General features: G+C 35.2%; 2 protein-coding genes and 1 long non-coding RNA gene across 11 annotated transcripts in view; 2 read left to right on the top strand and 1 right to left on the bottom strand.

The window, feature by feature from the left end:
• LOC127904089 (uncharacterized) overlaps window positions 1–7,158 on the bottom strand; it is a 71,614-nt gene extending 64,456 nt beyond the window's left edge. Inside the window, exon 1 of one of the 2 annotated variants that reach the window (XR_008056958.1) lies at window positions 6,780–7,158. This is a non-coding gene — a long non-coding RNA (uncharacterized LOC127904089). The remainder of the gene's footprint in view (window positions 1–6,779) is intronic. The other variant, XR_008056957.1, reaches the window with a different exon arrangement.
• LOC7486699 (uncharacterized) overlaps window positions 1–16,308 on the top strand; it is a 62,684-nt gene extending 46,376 nt beyond the window's left edge. For 5 of the 8 annotated variants that reach the window (XM_052445952.1, XM_052445950.1, XM_052445953.1 and 2 more), the window contains exons 9-10: window positions 15,404–15,463; window positions 15,579–16,308. In XM_052445952.1, the coding sequence (XP_052301912.1) occupies window positions 15,404–15,463; window positions 15,579–15,857 (339 nt within the window). In that variant the 3' untranslated portion in view covers window positions 15,858–16,308. Of the gene's footprint in view, window positions 1–12,377; window positions 12,769–12,838; window positions 13,083–13,163; window positions 13,314–13,673; window positions 13,732–13,824; window positions 13,918–14,278; window positions 14,345–14,505; window positions 14,539–15,124; window positions 15,217–15,403; window positions 15,464–15,578 lie in introns of those variants that run through there. The other 3 variants (XM_052445947.1, XM_052445948.1, XM_024581765.2) reach the window with 2 other exon arrangements.
• On the top strand, window positions 1,061–10,055 carry LOC112323628 (receptor-like protein 9DC3). The gene is made up of 3 exons (XM_052445961.1): window positions 1,061–2,151; window positions 9,255–9,522; window positions 9,662–10,055. Exons 1-2 carry the CDS (start codon window positions 1,324–1,326, stop codon window positions 9,498–9,500), a joined length of 1,074 nt encoding a protein of 357 aa, XP_052301921.1. The 5' UTR covers window positions 1,061–1,323; the 3' UTR covers window positions 9,501–9,522; window positions 9,662–10,055.
• Window positions 16,309–17,755: the final 1,447 nt, after the last annotated feature.

Here is a 17,755-nt window from a genome sequence, read left to right as displayed (position 1 = left end):
GGAAAATTCCCATCCTCAATGAGAAAGTTTAAGCACCTCCAGCAGTTGGATCTTGCAGATAACAATCTTACAGGTCCAATTCCATATGATCTTGAGCAACTCACTGAGTTGGTTTCACTTGCTCTCTCTGGAAACGAAAACGACTATCTAAGTCTAGAACCAATTTCTTTTGACAAGCTTGTTCAAAATCTAACCCAGCTTAGAGAACTCTATCTGAGTTGGGTGAACATGTCATTGGTTGTACCCAATTCCTTGATGAATGTGTCTTCTTCTTTGTCATCACTCGCACTCTACTCCTGTGGATTGCAAGGAAAATTTCCATCCTCAATGAGACAATTTAAGCACCTCCAGCAATTGGATCTTAGATACAACAATTTTACAGGTTCAATTCCATATGATCTTGGGCAACTCACTGAGTTGGTTTCAATTGATCTCTCTTACAATGACTATTTGAGTGTAGAACCAAATTCTTTTGACAAGATTATTCAAAACCTAACCAAGCTAAGAGGACTCCATTTGGGTTATGTAAATATGCCTTTGGTCATACCTAATTCCTTGGCGAATCTGTCCTCATCCTTGTCAGTTCTTGCCCTTTGGGGTTGTGGATTGAAAGGGAAGTTCCCAGGTAACATCTTTCTCCTACCAAACCTTAAATCACTTGATTTGACATACAACGACGAACTCACTGGCTCTTTTCCTTCATCCAATGTGAGTAATGTCCTCCGGTTATTGGGTCTTACTCATACGAGAATTTCAGTTTCTTTAGAAAATGACTTCTTCATAAATCTAAAGTTGTTGGAAGTTCTGGTTCTCAGAGAATGTAATATCATAAAGTCAAATTTAACCCTGATTGGTCATCTCACACAGCTCACTCGTTTAGACCTCGCAGGTAACCATTTCAGCGGTCAGATTCCACCATCACTTAGAAACCTTGTGCACCTTCAGTCCTTATATCTCGATAACTGTAATTTTTCAGGTAGGATTCCAGATTTTTTAGGTAACCTGACCCTCCTTGAAAATTTAGGTTTATCTAGCAATCAACTTGTAGGACCTATCCCTTCTCAAATAAGTACTCGTTCATTGAAATTGTTTAATTTGGGAAACAACCACTTGCACGGTCCAATCCCAAGTTCAATTTTCAAACAAGAGAACCTGGAAGCCCTTGCTCTTGCATCCAACAATAAATTAACAGGTGAAATTTCTTCTTCTATTTGCAAGCTTAAATTCCTTCGACTCCTTGATTTGTCCAACAACAATTTGAGTGGTTTTATACCACAATGTTTAGGGAACTTTAGCAACTCTCTCTTAATTTTGAATCTTGGCATGAATAATCTTCAAGGCACTATCTTTTCACCATTTTCAAAAGGGAATAACTTGGGATATCTCAACCTAAATGGCAATGAATTGGAAGGGAAAATACCATTGTCTATCATCAACTGTACAATGCTGGAAATTCTTGATCTTGGCAACAATAAGATTGAGGATACATTCCCCTATTTCCTTGAAATGCTTCCAGAGCTGCATGTTCTTGTCCTAAAGTCCAATAAGCTCCAGGGTTTTGTGAATGGTCCGATTGCTAATAATTCCTTCTCCAAATTACGGATTTTCGATATCTCCAGCAATAATTTGAGTGGATCATTGCCAACAGGGTATTTCAATAGTCTTGAAGCAATGATGATCTCTGATCAAAATTCATTTTACATGATGGCAAGAAATTACTCTGACTATGCCTATTCCATAAAAGTGACATGGAAAGGGTTTGATATTGAGTTCGCGAGAATCCAAAGCGCTCTTAGAATACTCGATTTTTCAAACAACAATTTCATCGGAGAGATTTCAAAGGTGATCGGAAAGCTTAAAGCACTTCAACAACTCAACCTCTCTCATAATTCCCTTACAGGCCATATTCAATCATCATTAGGAATGTTGACCTATCTGGAATCATTAGATCTGTCTTCGAATTTGCTTACTGGAAGGATTCCAGTACAGTTGGCAGATCTAACATTTCTTGGAGTCTTAAACCTTTCACATAACCATCTTGAGGGGCCCATGCCCATTGGAAAGCAGTTCAACACGTTTAATGCAAGCTCATTTGAAGGAAACTTGGGTTTATGTGGATTTCCAATGCCAAAAGAATGCAATAGTGACGAGGCACCACCATCGCAGCCGTCAAACTTTCACGATGGAGATGATTCAAAATTCTTTGGAGAAGGATTTGGATGGAAAGCTGTGGCAATAGGGTATGGATGTGGGTTTGTGTTTGGAGTCACAATGGGATACGTTGTGTTTAGGACAAGAAAACCAGCATGGTTTCTGAAAGTGGTTGAAGATCAATGGAATCTGAAGGCAAGAAGAACGAAGAAGAATGCTCGTAGAAATGGTGCAAGAAGAAACTAAACAACGCAGCTAGTAACATGAAGTAAGTTCTACAAGCATTTGACATCTTAAAGTTTTATGTGCAAGAGTTTATGCTATTTTTTCTGTGCTATTTCCTTTGATTAGTCTTTTCTTCTGTTTCATTAAATAAAAAAATTATTTGTATGTTTCTAAATTGCAGTGAAGTTTCGAATAAACATCCTCGCTACCTTATGAGATACCAAGCGGAGTTGACATGAGAAGAACGCTAGAGTGGCAGATTCAGAGAACCGGATTCCTCTTTCGTACTTCTTCTGTTTTCCTTCATGGTTGTGTTTTATTTTATTTTATTTTATTTTCATTAGTTTTATTCGATACATGGAATATTTTCGAGTCACTTAATATGTGTGTTTTTTATTTTATTTTTATGGTTAGTTTTGATGCAAGGTTTGGGTGTTACATCTATAAAAAAGAAGCAATGCATGCAGCAGTTAATGTTGAATAGAAAATCCAGCTTGATTTTAAGGTTCTTCTTTTTTTTTTTTAACCAGAACATAACCTCCTTGATTTTAAGGTCCTAAAAAGACATCATACAATGGACAACTAGATTTTTAAGAGTCAGTTATTTCAGTTTGCTGCAGAGCTTTCATTTCTTTATTTTCTCTTTCTCTGTCATTGTAAACAAACATAACTCTTTTTTTTTCTAGTTAATTAGCCAAGTCTTTTTGGCACTAATTTTTATATAAAATCTTGATTATTATATATATAACTCTTAAAAAATGAAATGTATTGTAGAAAAGGGGTGTCTTAGTGATGGCCTTTTCAAAATAAATTTAATGATCATTAATGTAACCAAGGTTGAGATGAATAATATTAATAATGCATCTTCTTTTTACTTGGTTTAGTACTCTTATGATGTATGGCATGAGAAGTTAGGGCATGTGCATTATAATTTTATATAAAATTAGTTTATCTTGAATTAATACCTACCATGGTTTTTTAGAAAAATCATACGTGTGAGATTTTTGTAAAATTAAAATTCACAAAACCTTATTTTCAAATAATTAAAAGAAATAGTGAACCTCTAGATTTAATTCACTCAGACATTAATGATTTAAAAATAATGTAAACTAAAGGAGGAAAGAAGTATTATATCACCTTTATAGAGAATTGCACAAGGTACTCTTATACTTATTTGCTTAAAAACAAAGATGAGACTCTTGAAATATTTAAAAATTACAAAAATTAAGTTCAAAATCAACTTAATAAGACATTAAAAAATGAGAGTATGGAACACATTTTGGTGAATTTTGTTTCCAAAATGAGATAATCCACCAAATTATTACTCTTTATTTACCTCAATAAAATAACATTAAAAAACATAAAAATCAAACACTTAAAAAAATGATGAATATCATGTTGATAAGTTCAAAAGTACCTCAAAACTTGTGAAAGGAGGCCATTCTGGCTGCCAATTGTATATTTAATAAAGTACACCCATAAAAAAGCTAGAAAATACACTACATGAATTGCGAAAAGGTAAAAGATCTTCTTAAAAATACTTCAAAATATGGGGGTGTCTTGAAAAGGCAGCAATACTTGATCCTAAAAAGTTCAAGATAGAACAGAGAATTGTGGATTGTGTATTTATCGGATATGCTTATAATAATAGTGCATATGAGTTTTTTATACACAAGTTAAGTATTGAAAACATACATTATAATACTATTATAGAATCAAAGAGCACTATATTCTTTGAAGATGTGTTTTCATTTGAAGAGCTACAAGAAAATTATTCACTTAAAAGAATGATAGAAGCTAACTCAAATAGTCATTATCAATCAAAAAATGATGAAGTTGAGCCTAAAAGAAGTAAAAGGACAAAAGCACTTGAATGATCCAATCCGAAGTTCAATTTTCAAATAAGAGAGCTTGTTAATAATCATTTTATATCCAACAGTAAAGAAATTTCTTTTTCTATTTGCAAGCTGAAATTCCTTCAAGTCTTTGACTTATCCAACAATAGCTTGAGTATTTCTACTCCCCCATGTTTGGAGAACTTCAATAACACTATTAGTTTTACATTTAGGCATGAACAATCTTCAATGAACATGTTTTTAAATAATTCCCGACAGAATTACCAATAGTATTTTTTGAGGGATATACCGACGAAATAAAGCGGGAATTACCGATGGTATTTTTGAGATCATTTTAATGCACTTATATCAAAAATGATTTTTAAAAAATAAAAAAATATTATTTTGATACTTTTCTAAGTGAAAAGCAATCGCAACCACATTCCCAAACAGGCTATAAAATCAACAATTTACAATTACGTTACCAATTTCTCAAAGTTTCTGAAACCATAGAGTAGAATATCATAATTTCCCTTCCTATACATAAATCGATAAAAATTAGAGAGGTATGATATCTTACCCAAGAGTTTTGAACCTCATTTGACACTTTTCTAGCAAGTTTCTTCCTCAATTCTCCTTTTCCCTTCATTATACCTTACTTCAATTACTTATTTCTCACTTTCCCTCTCCTAAACACCATCCCACACACTTGATTTTCCAAGAAAACAAGGAAAGAACCCAATCTCTCACCTCCTACACTTCATTTAAGTGGAAAAAAAAAGAAGAAAAATTCAAAGCTTCCTTTTTTTTCTCTCTCATAAGGCTGGCCGGCTGCTTATCAAGGAAGAGAGGAGAGATTTTTGTTCCATGTTCTGAAAATACCCCTTTTTATTAGTTATGAGCTCTATCATCATTTCAACAGGTAATCGGTAGATTTCTTCCACCTTATATGTGGAAGGAAATAAAATTCTCTCTGAAGTATCATTTGATTATTTATTTATGTCAGAATTTCACGTGGACTAACAACATAAATATGAGAAGTAGTTCTTCTTTACTACCTCCTACCATAGGTATATATGCTGAAGTGATGTTAACGCGTTTTGAACATGTTCATAAGAAAAGAATCAAGTTGCAGATCATTTAGTCAAGCAAGGAGTTCTTAGAGAAGATGACTTAATTAGTTGTGGATATAGTTGTGCTAGTAAGTTTTCTCACTCTTCTGAGTTTTTTTATACTCTTCTTTCTATCTATTAAGCTATGTTTTTAATGGCTATAACAGTGATTGAATAAATCTCTCGTATTTCATTAAGGAAAAAAACCCATTCCATATTCTTATAATGTATACGATTCTAAGCCTATAACAAAAGCCCAATATTACAAAAAATTATCGTGGAAACTAATATTGCCGTGTTTCCAACACTTTTGTTTAGTCCCATGTTTTGCGCCACTTGTTTGACAATATATATTAGTTGCGGAGACTTGAAGGTCAGTAAAAGGGACAGACCAAATGAAGATTGGTTGGTTTTAATTACTTGATGATGCTGAAAAAAGAAAGATCTTTTAGGACTACCAATTCAAATCATAAACTCATTTAAAATGGAGTACGTAGTAACATGCTAATTATTTTAATGGCATTTTAGTCATTTAAAATAATATAAAGCGATAGTTTGACATAGGGTTCTCATTTTAGTCATTTTAGTCATATATATTTTATATATCTCAAGTATTTACTTTCCCTCTTTCTTTTTTCTTCTTTTTTTTTCCTTTGCTAGCTTACACCCTTTGTGAGGTAACTGCAGTTCATATCTATTCAACTTATAAAATAAATAAATAAATAACTTGTTATAAAAAATGTCAAAAAGTAACTGTGATATATAATTGTTTGAGAATTTTATATGATTTATTTGTTTGTTTGTATGTCAAGCTAGAAATTATTTGAGGACTGCATGCGGAGAAATCACTTGTTCAAGAAAAAAATGTTATTAGGAATCTCGACTAAAAAATATAAATGAATTCTAATTAAATAGGTTGCTCTTAGATTTAAAATCACTTGAGGAATTTGCTAGAACGTATTTTATTATGAGTAATGGATCAGTTTTTTATCTTCTATATTTGGTTTCAAGATTTTTCCTTCCATAATTGTTTCTCTCCAATTGGACACATCCGATTTGCTCGATGGGTAGAAACAAAGACTTGTGAACAATAATCAAAGTTTTCACCACTGTCCCTCTCTCAATTTCTCTCTTCCATTCTGTTTCTCTTCCATTTTCACACAACAATTTCTTCATCAAATTACTCCTCTTCATCTCATTTCTGTGCTCCTGACCAAAGTCTTTCTTTGCTCCAATTCAAGAGTCCTTTTCCATTAGTAGCTCTGCTTCAGGGCGTTGCCAACATCCCAAGACAGAGTCGTGGAAAGAGGGTACAGACTGCTGCTTGTGGGATGGGGTCACTTGTGACCTGAAAACAGGGCAAGTCACTGGACTGGACCTCTCTTGCAGCATGCTTTATGGCACCCTCCATTCCAATAGCACCCTCTTCTCCCTCCATCATCTTCAAAAGCTCGACCTCTCTGACAATGATTTCCAAAGCTCCCATATTTCTTCTCCATTTGGCCAGTTCTCCAACCTGACACATCTTAACCTAAATTTCTCAGGCTTTGCAGGTCAAGTTCCATCGGAAATCTCTCAGCTCTCCAAATTGGTTTCGCTTGATCTCTCTGGAAACTACTACCCAAGTCTAGAACCAATTTCTTTTGACAAGCTTGTTCGAAATCTAACCCAGCTTAGAGAACTCGATCTGAGTGGGGTAAACATGTCATTGGTTGGACCCAATTCCTTGATGAATATGTCTTCTTCTTTGTCATCACTCGTACTCTATTCCTGTGGATTGCAAGGAAAATTCCCGTCCTCAATGAGAAAATTTAAGCACCTCCAGCTGTTGGATCTTGCAGGTAACAATCTTAAAGGTCCAATTCCATATGATTTTGAGCAACTCACTGAGTTGGGTTCACTTGCTCTTTCTGGAAATGAAAACGACTATCTAAGTCTAGAACCAATTTCTTTTGACAAGCTTGTTCAAAATCTAACCCAGCTTAGAGAACTAGATTTGAGTTGGGTAAACATGTCATTGGTTGTACCCAATTCCTTGATGAATCTGTCTTCTTCTTTGTCATTACTCGTACTCTATTCATGTGGATTGCAAGGAAAATTCCCATCCTCAGTGAGAAAATTTAAGCACCTCCAGTACTTAGATCTTAGATACAGCAATCTTACAGGTTCAATTCCAGATGATCTTGGCCAACTCACTGAGTTGGATTCAATTGATCTCTCTTTCAATGACTATTTGAGTGTAGAACCAAGTTCTTTTGACAAGGTTATTCAAAACCTAACCAAGCTAAGAGAACTCCATTTGGGTTATGTAAATATGCCTTTGGTCATACCTAATTCCTTGGCGAATCTGTCCTCATCCTTGTCAGTTCTTGCCCTTTGGGGTTGTGGATTGAAAGGGAAGTTCCCAGGTAACATCTTTCTCCTACCAAACCTTGAGTCACTTGATTTGACATACAACGACGACCTCACTGGCTCTTTTCCTTCATCCAATGTGAGTAATGCCCTCTTGTTATTGGGTCTTTCTCATACGAGAATTTCAGTTTATTTAGAAAATAACTTCTTCAATAATCTAAAGTCGTTGCAAGTTTTGGTTCTTAGAAACTCTAATATCATAAGGTCAAATCTAACCCTGATTGGTTCTCTTACACAGCTCACTCGTTTAGACCTTGTAGGTAACAATTTAGAAGGTCAGATTCCATCATCACTTGGAAACCTTGTGCAACTTCAATCCTTGTATCTCGATAACAATAATTTTTCAGGTAGGATTCCAGATTTTTTAGGTAACCTGACCCACCTTGAAAATTTAGGTTTATCTAGTAATCAACTTGTAGGACCTTTCCCTTCTCAAATAAGTACTCTTTCATTGAGATTGTTTGATTTAAGAAACAACCACTTGCATGGTCCAATCCCAAGTTCAATTTTCAAACAAGAGAACCTGGAAGCCCTTGCTCTTGCATCCAACAATAAATTAACAGGTGAAATTTCTTCCTCTATTTGCAAGCTTAAATTCCTTCGACTCCTTGATTTGTCCAACAACAGCTTGAGTGGTTTTATACCACAATGTTTAGGGAACTTTAGCAACTCTCTCTCAATTTTGAATCTTGGCATGAATAATCTTCAAGGCACCATCTTTTCACCATTTTCAAAAGGGAATAACTTGGGATATCTCAACCTAAATGGCAATGAATTGGAGGGGAAAATACCGTTGTCTATCATCAACTGTACAATGCTGGAAATTCTTGATCTTGGCAACAATAAGATTGAGGATACATTCCCCTATTTCCTTGAAATGCTTCCAGAGCTGCATGTTCTTGTCCTAAAGTCCAATAAGCTCCAGGGTTTTGTGAATGGTCCGATTGCTAATAATTCCTTCTCCAAATTACGGATTTTCGACATCTCCAGCAATAATTTGAGTGGACCATTGCCAACAGGATATTTCAATAGTTTTGAAGCAATGATGGACTCTGATCAAAATTCATTTTACATGATGGCAAGAAATTACTCTGACTATGCCTATTCCATAAAAGTGACATGGAAAGGGTTTGATATTGAGTTCGCGAAAATCCAAAGCACTCTTAGAATACTTGATTTGTCAAACAACAATTTTATCGGAGAAATTTCAAAGGTGATCGGAAAGCTTAAAGCACTTCAACAACTTAACCTCTCTCATAATTCCCTTACAGGTCATATTCAATCATCTATAGGAATGTTGACCTATCTGGAATCCTTAGATCTATCTTCAAATTTTCTTACTGGAAGGATTCCAGTACAGTTGGCAGATCTAACATTTCTTGGAGTCTTAAACCTTTCACATAACCAGCTTGAGGGGCCCATACCCAGTGGAAACCAGTTCAACACGTTTAATGCAAGCTCATTTGAAGGAAACTTGCGTTTATGTGGATTTCCCATGCCAAATTGCAATAGTGACGAGGCACCACCATTGCAGCCATCAAACTTTCACGATGGAGATGATTCAGCATTCTTTGGAGATGGATTTGGATGGAAAGCTGTGGCAATAGGGTATGGAAGTGGGTTTGTGTTTGGAGTCACAGTGGGATACGTTGTGTTTAGGACAAGAAAACCAGCATGGTTTATGAAAGTGGTTGAAGATCTATGGAATCTGAAGACAAGAAGAACGAAGAAGAATGCTCGTAGAAATGGTGCAAGAAGAAACTAAACAACGCAGCTAGTAACATGAAGTAAGTTCTACAAGCATTTGACATCTTAAAGTTTTATGCGCAAGAGTTTATGCTATTTTTTCTGTGCTATTTCCTTTGATTAGTCTTTTCTTTCCGTTTCATTAAATAAAAAAATTATTTGTATGTTTCTAAATTGCAGTAAAGTTTCGAATAAACATCCTCGCTACCTTATGAGATACCAAGCAGAGTTGACATGAGAAGAACGCTAGAGTGGCAGATTCAGAGAACTGGATTCCTCTTTCGTACTTCTTCTGTTTTCGTTCATGGTTGAGTTTTATTTTATTTTATTTTCATTAGTTTTATTCGATACATGGAATATTTTCGAGTCACTTAATATGCGTGTTTTTTTTTTTTTTGGTTAGTTTTGATGCAAGGTTTGGGTGTTACGTCTATAAAAAAAAGAACCAATGCATGCAGCAGTTGTTACATCTTTACTTCATCACCCTTTCTTAGTGTATCCACACCATTTATTTATTTAGGAGTGCGCTTTTTATGTGAAGTACATTTCGCCGTGAAGAGATTGGTTGCTTTAACATTTCGATTCATTACAATTTAATGCAATAGCTCCTAGAATGGTGGATCAGATTGTATGTAAACTGCATATATATGTCGGACAGCTTTGCAATATTGAAAAAAGAAAATACAGAAAACATTCGCATTATCATTTTCTTTATGCTATCAGAGCTCTAGTTCTGAGAACCTAGCTAGGAATCCATACAACTAAAATACCTCATGCCTGGTGACGAAGACCAAAAGCTTCTTGAATATAACAGGCGCTGTCGAACTCTTTCAAGACCTCAGAACCATGGGAGAACTCCAATCATCCACCTTTTCTCCATCACTCGGATCAACCAGGCGCTGTCCTCGTTTCACAACCAATTCTAGTGCTCCGTTCCTTGCCTACTTTTGGGCAGTGTTATCATGCAAACAGAAGCGTTGGCAAAGTAATTAGTTCCAAATATTTCTAGCATAGATTTATGCATGCAAAATAGTAATGTGAATAAGCAACCTTGTTAAAGCTTAGCTCCTGGAAATGGGATGCCGCCGCAAATTGCAACTGGAAAAAAACAAAACAAATATGTAATTTGGTGGCTAGTCTTGTTAGGATTCGGACTCAAAACAATTAAAGCTTGATTTCTAAATCATATGTTAGAGATTTAGTTTGATTGTAGTTTTTGTAATTAAATCCTAAAAATTAGTTGCTAGTCTGTCAGTTTACTTATTTAGACAAGATCTTGTCTATATAAACTATATATATGCATTGTAGAAATCACACAGAATAATAAGACTGCCTTGCTATTCTTCAAACTCTCTCTGTCAGCTTTCTTGTTTTCTTCAAGTCTTGCAAACGAGACCGCTATGCATGAAAACAAAAATAATGATGCAGCTGTCGAACATCAACCTCGCACCTACAAGAAAGGGTGAGGCATATTACAGCACTTACCAGTATTAAACGGGTAGCAACGATGAAGCGAAGACGAGGCCGGTGCCAGAAACAGAGCATTTCACTCATAACCATGGACTTGGATTGCAATGAGATAACAGCGAAGGATTCAAAAGCCTTATTTAGAACATGCATGTTTATGAATAATTCATATTAAGAATTTTTCTGCTTCCAGATTGCTACAGTACAGTAATTTAGAACATGCCCCATTAATTTTGAAAAAATCAGGTAATCCAAAATTAATACTATTTTTTCCATTGCCCCATTAATTTTTTTATAAGAAATTCATTAAAAATATGGATTAATAAAACTAGGCTCAAGAAAAATTTTTACTAATAAAAATTACAATCTCATTATTTCTAAAACCTTATAAATAAATTAGAACTATAATTTGGATGACTTAAATTTTTTATTTTACATGAATTATCTCAAATAAATGTGAGGTAATTCTCTGAATTACCTCTTCTTCTAAACTTTAAGAAATTTACTACCCGAGTTGGTTCGAATTGGTTCGAACAATCAAAGTAATTTGGATTATTTTTTAATAATGCTCATATCTATTCACCTTGATTATATATGATGGCATGGTTGCATCAGTTCTTAATTTATTTTTGGAAGGTGAGATTTAGTTTTTTGCATGTTTTTTAACTTTTTTATTTTTTAATTAACATGGATTTTCGAACCAACTTATATATACCTCGACTAATTCTACAAGTTCTAAAATTAAATTAATTTTACACCATGTAGTTCAAGAAACCTTCTTCTATAATTTTGTGTTAGTTAGGTTAAAGAAGCGCACCAGCTGATTTCAATTTTGTAAACTAGGTACATGCTCGAATTAATGAATATCATATTCTTCGTTTGAATTCTTTGACATTAATTTTCACTTTCTCTTTCTTTCTTTTTTTTACACAAAAGTCAAAGAAAAAAACACCTTTTCTTATAAATATTATCCAAAAACAAATATTTCCCAAAAATCATCATAAGATAACTATCTAAAGAAACAATAAGAGATACAAACCTAGCTACTAAATGGTATTTTACTACCTAACATCCAACTATCTAATTCCAAAACAATTTAAGAATTAATAAGATAAACTCTTGGGCTTAAAAAGAAAAAAAAAAGATTAACTACAGGGGCCCTTCTTTTTTATCCTCTAATCCTATTGTTTTTCTGATTAAAAATGATTAAATTGTCTTATTATTTATTAATTGTGAAACCTCACTTTTATATAAATCTAAGCTCTCTAACTTAAGAAATTATAAAAATCATACCGTTCTCTCAATTTTCTCAATTCTTTAACAAAAACTCTAAAAGAAAAAAAAAAGAAAAAAAAGACAGGCCCATTATAAAACGTCGGGCCTAAAACAAAACCCACCCACTGTCAATACAATTTCGGAAAATAAATTATTTGACTGTGCAGAGGGGAAAAAGAGAGAGAGAGTGACTTGGAAAAAGGGTCAGCAGAGCAGATCAGAGTGAAGAGTGTGAGAGTGAGGGAGGGTTCGATAATTAAGTAGGCCAAGGGTTTTTCAACAGCAACAACAAAGAGAGACAGAAAAATGTGGAGGAGGAGGAGGAGTCATTTATTACTCAACAACGCCGTAAGAACCTCCCTCCACCTCTCCTCCTTATCGGCTTCCACCGCTTCCAGAGGAAGAACCCTCCTCACTCCCTCCTCCAATTCTCCCTTATTTAAACCCCCTTCTTCTCACTTAGCCCAAAACAATCGCCTTTCCTCTCCTCTCTCCTCCACCATCTCCGTCCGCCTCCTCCGCACCGGCCGCGACCCCTTCACCAGGTACATTCATTCTCCATTCCCTCCCTGTCTTTCTTCCATTTTTTATTATTAATTTATTATAATTCATTAGTTTTGAGATTACGCCACCTGTGAATTGGGGGATACGGATTGTGCCGGAGAAGAAAGCGTTTGTGGTAGAGAGATTTGGAAAGTACTTGAAGACGCTGCCATCTGGAATCCATTTCTTGATTCCTCTTGTCGATCGAATCGCTTATGTTCACTCTTTGAAGGAAGAGGCTATTCAGATTCCTGATCAATCTGCTATTACCAAAGACAATGTCAGCATTCTTATCGGCGGCGTCCTCTATGTCAAGGTTTCCCCCTTCTCTTTTCTCTTTCCCCTTTGGGTTAATCAATCATTTACTATTATTGATACTGAAATTGTTGTGCAACAGATTGTGGATCCTAAGCTTGCCTCTTATGGTGTTGAGAATCCCATCTATGCTGTCGTTCAACTTGCCCAGACAACTATGCGTAGTGAGCTTGGTAAGATTACTCTTGACAAGACCTTTGAAGAAAGAGACACTCTCAACGAAAAGATTGTGGTATGATACCTCTTTACTTCAATCACCCTTTCTTAGTGTATTCACATTATTTATTTATTTAGGAGTGTGCTTTTTATGTGAAGTACATTTCGCCGTGAAGAGATTGGTTGCTTTAACATTTCGATTCATTAATAATATATTGAAATGCCAGACATAAATCATAAATGTGAGAAAAATCGGTTGCTGCTTCAGGAAATTGTGACTTGGTTGGTTCTTCAAAATTGTAATGACACTTCTCCGTTTCTTGTCTTATCAACATAGTTAAAACTCTAAGGTTGTTTTGGAGTTTTAGTTGAAAATCAGGCATTTTAAGAAAACAAGGATGTTGTTGAATATGCAAGACTATCACCATTTCTGCAGGAGGCCATCAATGTGGCTGCAACAGACTGGGGTCTCCGATGTCTTCGTTATGAAATAAGTGAGCCAGCCGCACTTATCTGATTTGATATTCTATGTTGATTAGGTTCCTGTTGAATTTTCTTTTAATGCTTCACTGTCCTCTCTTCTTTAGGGGATATATCTCCTCCACGTGGGGTGAAGCAAGCTATGGAGATGCAGGCAGAAGCAGAACGTAGAAAGAGAGCTCAAATTCTTGAGTCTGAAGGTAGTAAATGTAGTTTAATTTCTCAGTTTTACCTCGGCTTAATTAAACTCCACTTTAATCGAACTTTGTTGCAATTTACTTCATGCATCATTTTTATCCTTTTGTACAGAATTGCCATGCCATCATGTCATGCTTGGTCGTTTTCCACCGCTTCTTTTCATTGCATTTTTTCTGCCTCTCATATCTTTGCTGCTACATAATGCAGACACTTTTATTCACCTATCATATCTATAAATCTTTGTTATGCATGGCTTAAGTAGGCAACCTTTTTTAGAACCATTTGTTCAATGTCGTGAGGCATTGCAATATTTCTTCATTTGTCAATTCATTGCTAATCTTTTGTATTGATTATTTTTAACAGGAGAGAGACAGGCCAATATTAATATTGCTGATGGTCATAAGAGTGCTCAGATCTTGGCATCACAAGGTTAGTTTTCTTGTGTGTCGTAAGAATTCTGTTGATTACAAGTTTCATTGGAGATGGTTGTAACTTCTCGAGTATTGTTTTGAAATAGAACTTGTTTTACTTCTTTAATGTTTATCATCCAATTGCCATCATTTCTTCATGGAAACTCTCTTCCTCAACAGGAGAGAAACAAGCTCTCATCAACAAAGCACAAGGTTAGCTTTCTCATGTCTCTCTGCTGTGCAGTAATCAATTGGTGCTCCTCTATTTCATTTTCTAGACCCATAAGCCTTTCTAAATTAGTAGATAACCAAACAAAATTCATGTGGTGATATGATGGCTTATCTTGTTACAGTTATTTTGTAGGCAGCTAATCTCATTTTTCTTTCAATCCTTGTCTTTCATATATCCTTGTGTATATGTGCAATGATCCACTGATTATGATTGGGTTTCATTGGAGATGGCTGTAGCATCTCAAGTATTACTTTTTAAACAAACCACATGATGTGAGAACATATTTGTTATTTTATGACTTTTCATATCTGTTGAAGCTTTTACATGGCAGTGCTGATACATAGTTGCACTTAAAATAGGTTTGGCTCTTAATTTGCTCTTCTAGTCTCCTGGATTGTTTAGCATTGGATGATCTAGTTTTTCATTTTCTAGACCCATTAGCTACTCTACAATATTTGATAACCAACCAGACTTGATCGGGCAATATCATGGCTTATCTTTATATAGTTCTCATATGATCGGCTGCCAATCTCATATCCTTTTAAATCCTTATCAATAATATTTTAGGTGAGGCTGAAGCCATCATTGCTAAAGCACAAGCAACAGCCAAAGGAATTGCCATTGTGTCAGAGAATATTAAAAAGAGTGGGGGAATTGAGGTGAGGTTCTCCATGTAGATTTTGATGTGCTTGCATAAACAAGATATATCCCTTAGATTAGTGATTTTGCAAGTGTTTTATACCACATGTGATTTGTGATTCTTGCATTTTAGCGTTCACAAGACAATCAACTGTGACATGCATATCTTATGTGCATCAAGGCTCACGTTTGTGGCATGATTTGCAGGCGGCTAGTTTGAAAATTGCTGAGCAATATGTGGGAGCTTTTGGTAACATTGCCAAAGAGGTGAGGAGATTTATTCAAATGTGCTTGTGATTGTCTGGTTTGATAAGCAATTAGTTTACAATTTCTGATGTTTGTTCTTCTTTTCCTTCTGTCCCTTCTTTTTTTCTTTTTTCAGGGGACAACAATTCTGCTTCCCAGTGCTACTGGCAATCCTGCCAATATTATGGCTCAAGCTTTCACTATGTATAAGAACCTGCTCGGTAATGTTTCCAGTGGTGGTCCTAATGAATCTTCTTCATTAGTGGAAGGTGCATCTGTTGAACCTGTGGATCCAGCCACAATTATAGAGGATAATGCTACCTCCCTTGAAACTAAAGCCAAGGATGAGAGTGCCAGAGATAATGGTGAAACAGGATTTTCACTTCAGAGCAGCAAAAAAGGGAAAGCTGAGTAGAGTTTGTGGAATATGAAGGAATGATGAGTTGATTTTGCCAAAAGTATTCACCAAATGCACGCACCACTTCCTTCTTTGATTTTTTTTTTCTTTTTTCCAGTTGTATGACTAATTACAAAAGCCAGATTCTAAGTTCAGCCTTTCAAAGAGAGAATTCGAAGACTAGACCATAGGGTGGGGGGGTTCCGAAACCATTCAGTTTGTTCTTTTGCCTGCTCTATTGTCCTGGATCTCCAACTTCAAATCAACGGGGACTGGAGACTTTTGCTAACAAATTTATATGGGAAGAACCATTGAGGTTATTTTGCAGGGGTGAGGCGACCGTTTGCACATATTCCCTTAGCTGTGTCCGCCTAGCTGGATCATTTTTCTTCGCGAATTTGTTTAAATAAAGGTGCAGGATGACTGCCTTAACAACTATTTGATATGCAGAACGATTCTGGACCGCAAATAGTGTTATTTTCCGAACTTGTGTAAGCGCAACAAAGTGGCCCCAACAAAAATGATCGTTATGGGTACTGGAGGTGGGCAAAAGCAGGCGTTGAGCCTCCATGCAAAGACAAGCTTGTATGGAAAATATATTCACATTTACAAAACAGATGCATGATTGATTAATCAACACAGTTTGAGTTAAGCAATAATGTTTGTCTTAACTGTTATAGGCATACACAGGAATATATATATATATATATATAGCCGGGAAAATCCACCACAAAAGGAGGAATGGGAATCAAAAGAAGCCAAAGAAGATGGAGAAACCAAGAACAATGAGCCAAACTAGATGAACAAGGAGCAGAGCCTGAGCAGCAGCAGCCCCATTATTTCCAACCTCACAGAAACCCTTCTTGGCCACCTTGGTCCCTTCGCATCTTCATCATCACATTCACACCAGTAGGTCACACCGTCCATGCCACAAAACGGGTCTGACCGGAAGCACTTAACAGGACAGGAGGAGACAAGGGGTGTTCTGCTCCATTCTCCACACGCATCATCATTGTTGTTGTTGTTGATGTTGTGTTGGGTGGATAATCGAATTGGATTAGAATGTGATAGGACAGTGGGGATAGAGCAGAAGGAAATGGTGGTGATGAGGAGGAGGATGTGTATTAACAATGTGGATTGCGTCGTCGTCGTCGTCTTTGGGAACGGAAGCTGCTGATAGATAAAATCATGGGAAATCCGGTTGCATTTTCGTTCCCAAGATGAAAAATTAAAACAAAAGGAAAGAGAAAGGGGTTTGATTCTGATTTTGCGTGTAATTATTGGTACTCTATCATAGAAAAAAAAACATAGTGAAAAAATATATTTAAAAAAATAATATAATTTAGAGCACAAGTCTCAAGTTTAAAATGCAAAATTGTTGTACATAAAATTTAATAAAAAAAATTAAAAAAAATAGACATGTTTGTTGCATGTATAGGTACGTGTGTTACAGTTCAATAATCATTTGAATCATCTTAACTACCTCTACATGATGCAGCAATATGTATGGCCAATGAGTCACTGGTTTGGCGCTCTTTTTTAATTTTTATTCTTCTTGATTTTCATGCTACCCTTTAAGATTTCAAGACAATCTTTCAATTATTTTCTCCTTCAAATTTAGTTTTTGTTTTTTTATTACTAATTGTTTTATATGAAGTAATTTATCAAATTGAATGGTATTTTTAATTTCATTTTTTTTATTTTTTTATGTCAGATTTGTTCTCCATGTTTTTTATTGCTATTTATTTTTTTTAAGATAATTTTTAAAATTAATTTTGTTTCTATTTCATCATTTTTTAATTTTTTTTTCTATCAGATTTAATCTTTATTCTTTTAATTGCTATTTTTTTACCTTTGATAAATTTTTAAAATTGATTTTTTTTTCATCTTTCAATAATAAATTGGTTGAGAATTAA

This window comes from Populus trichocarpa, chromosome 12 (genome assembly GCF_000002775.5).
Source record: "Populus trichocarpa isolate Nisqually-1 chromosome 12, P.trichocarpa_v4.1, whole genome shotgun sequence".
Classification (NCBI taxonomy): domain Eukaryota; kingdom Viridiplantae; phylum Streptophyta; class Magnoliopsida; order Malpighiales; family Salicaceae; genus Populus; species Populus trichocarpa.
This window is presented reverse-complemented; position numbering and strand designations above follow the sequence as displayed.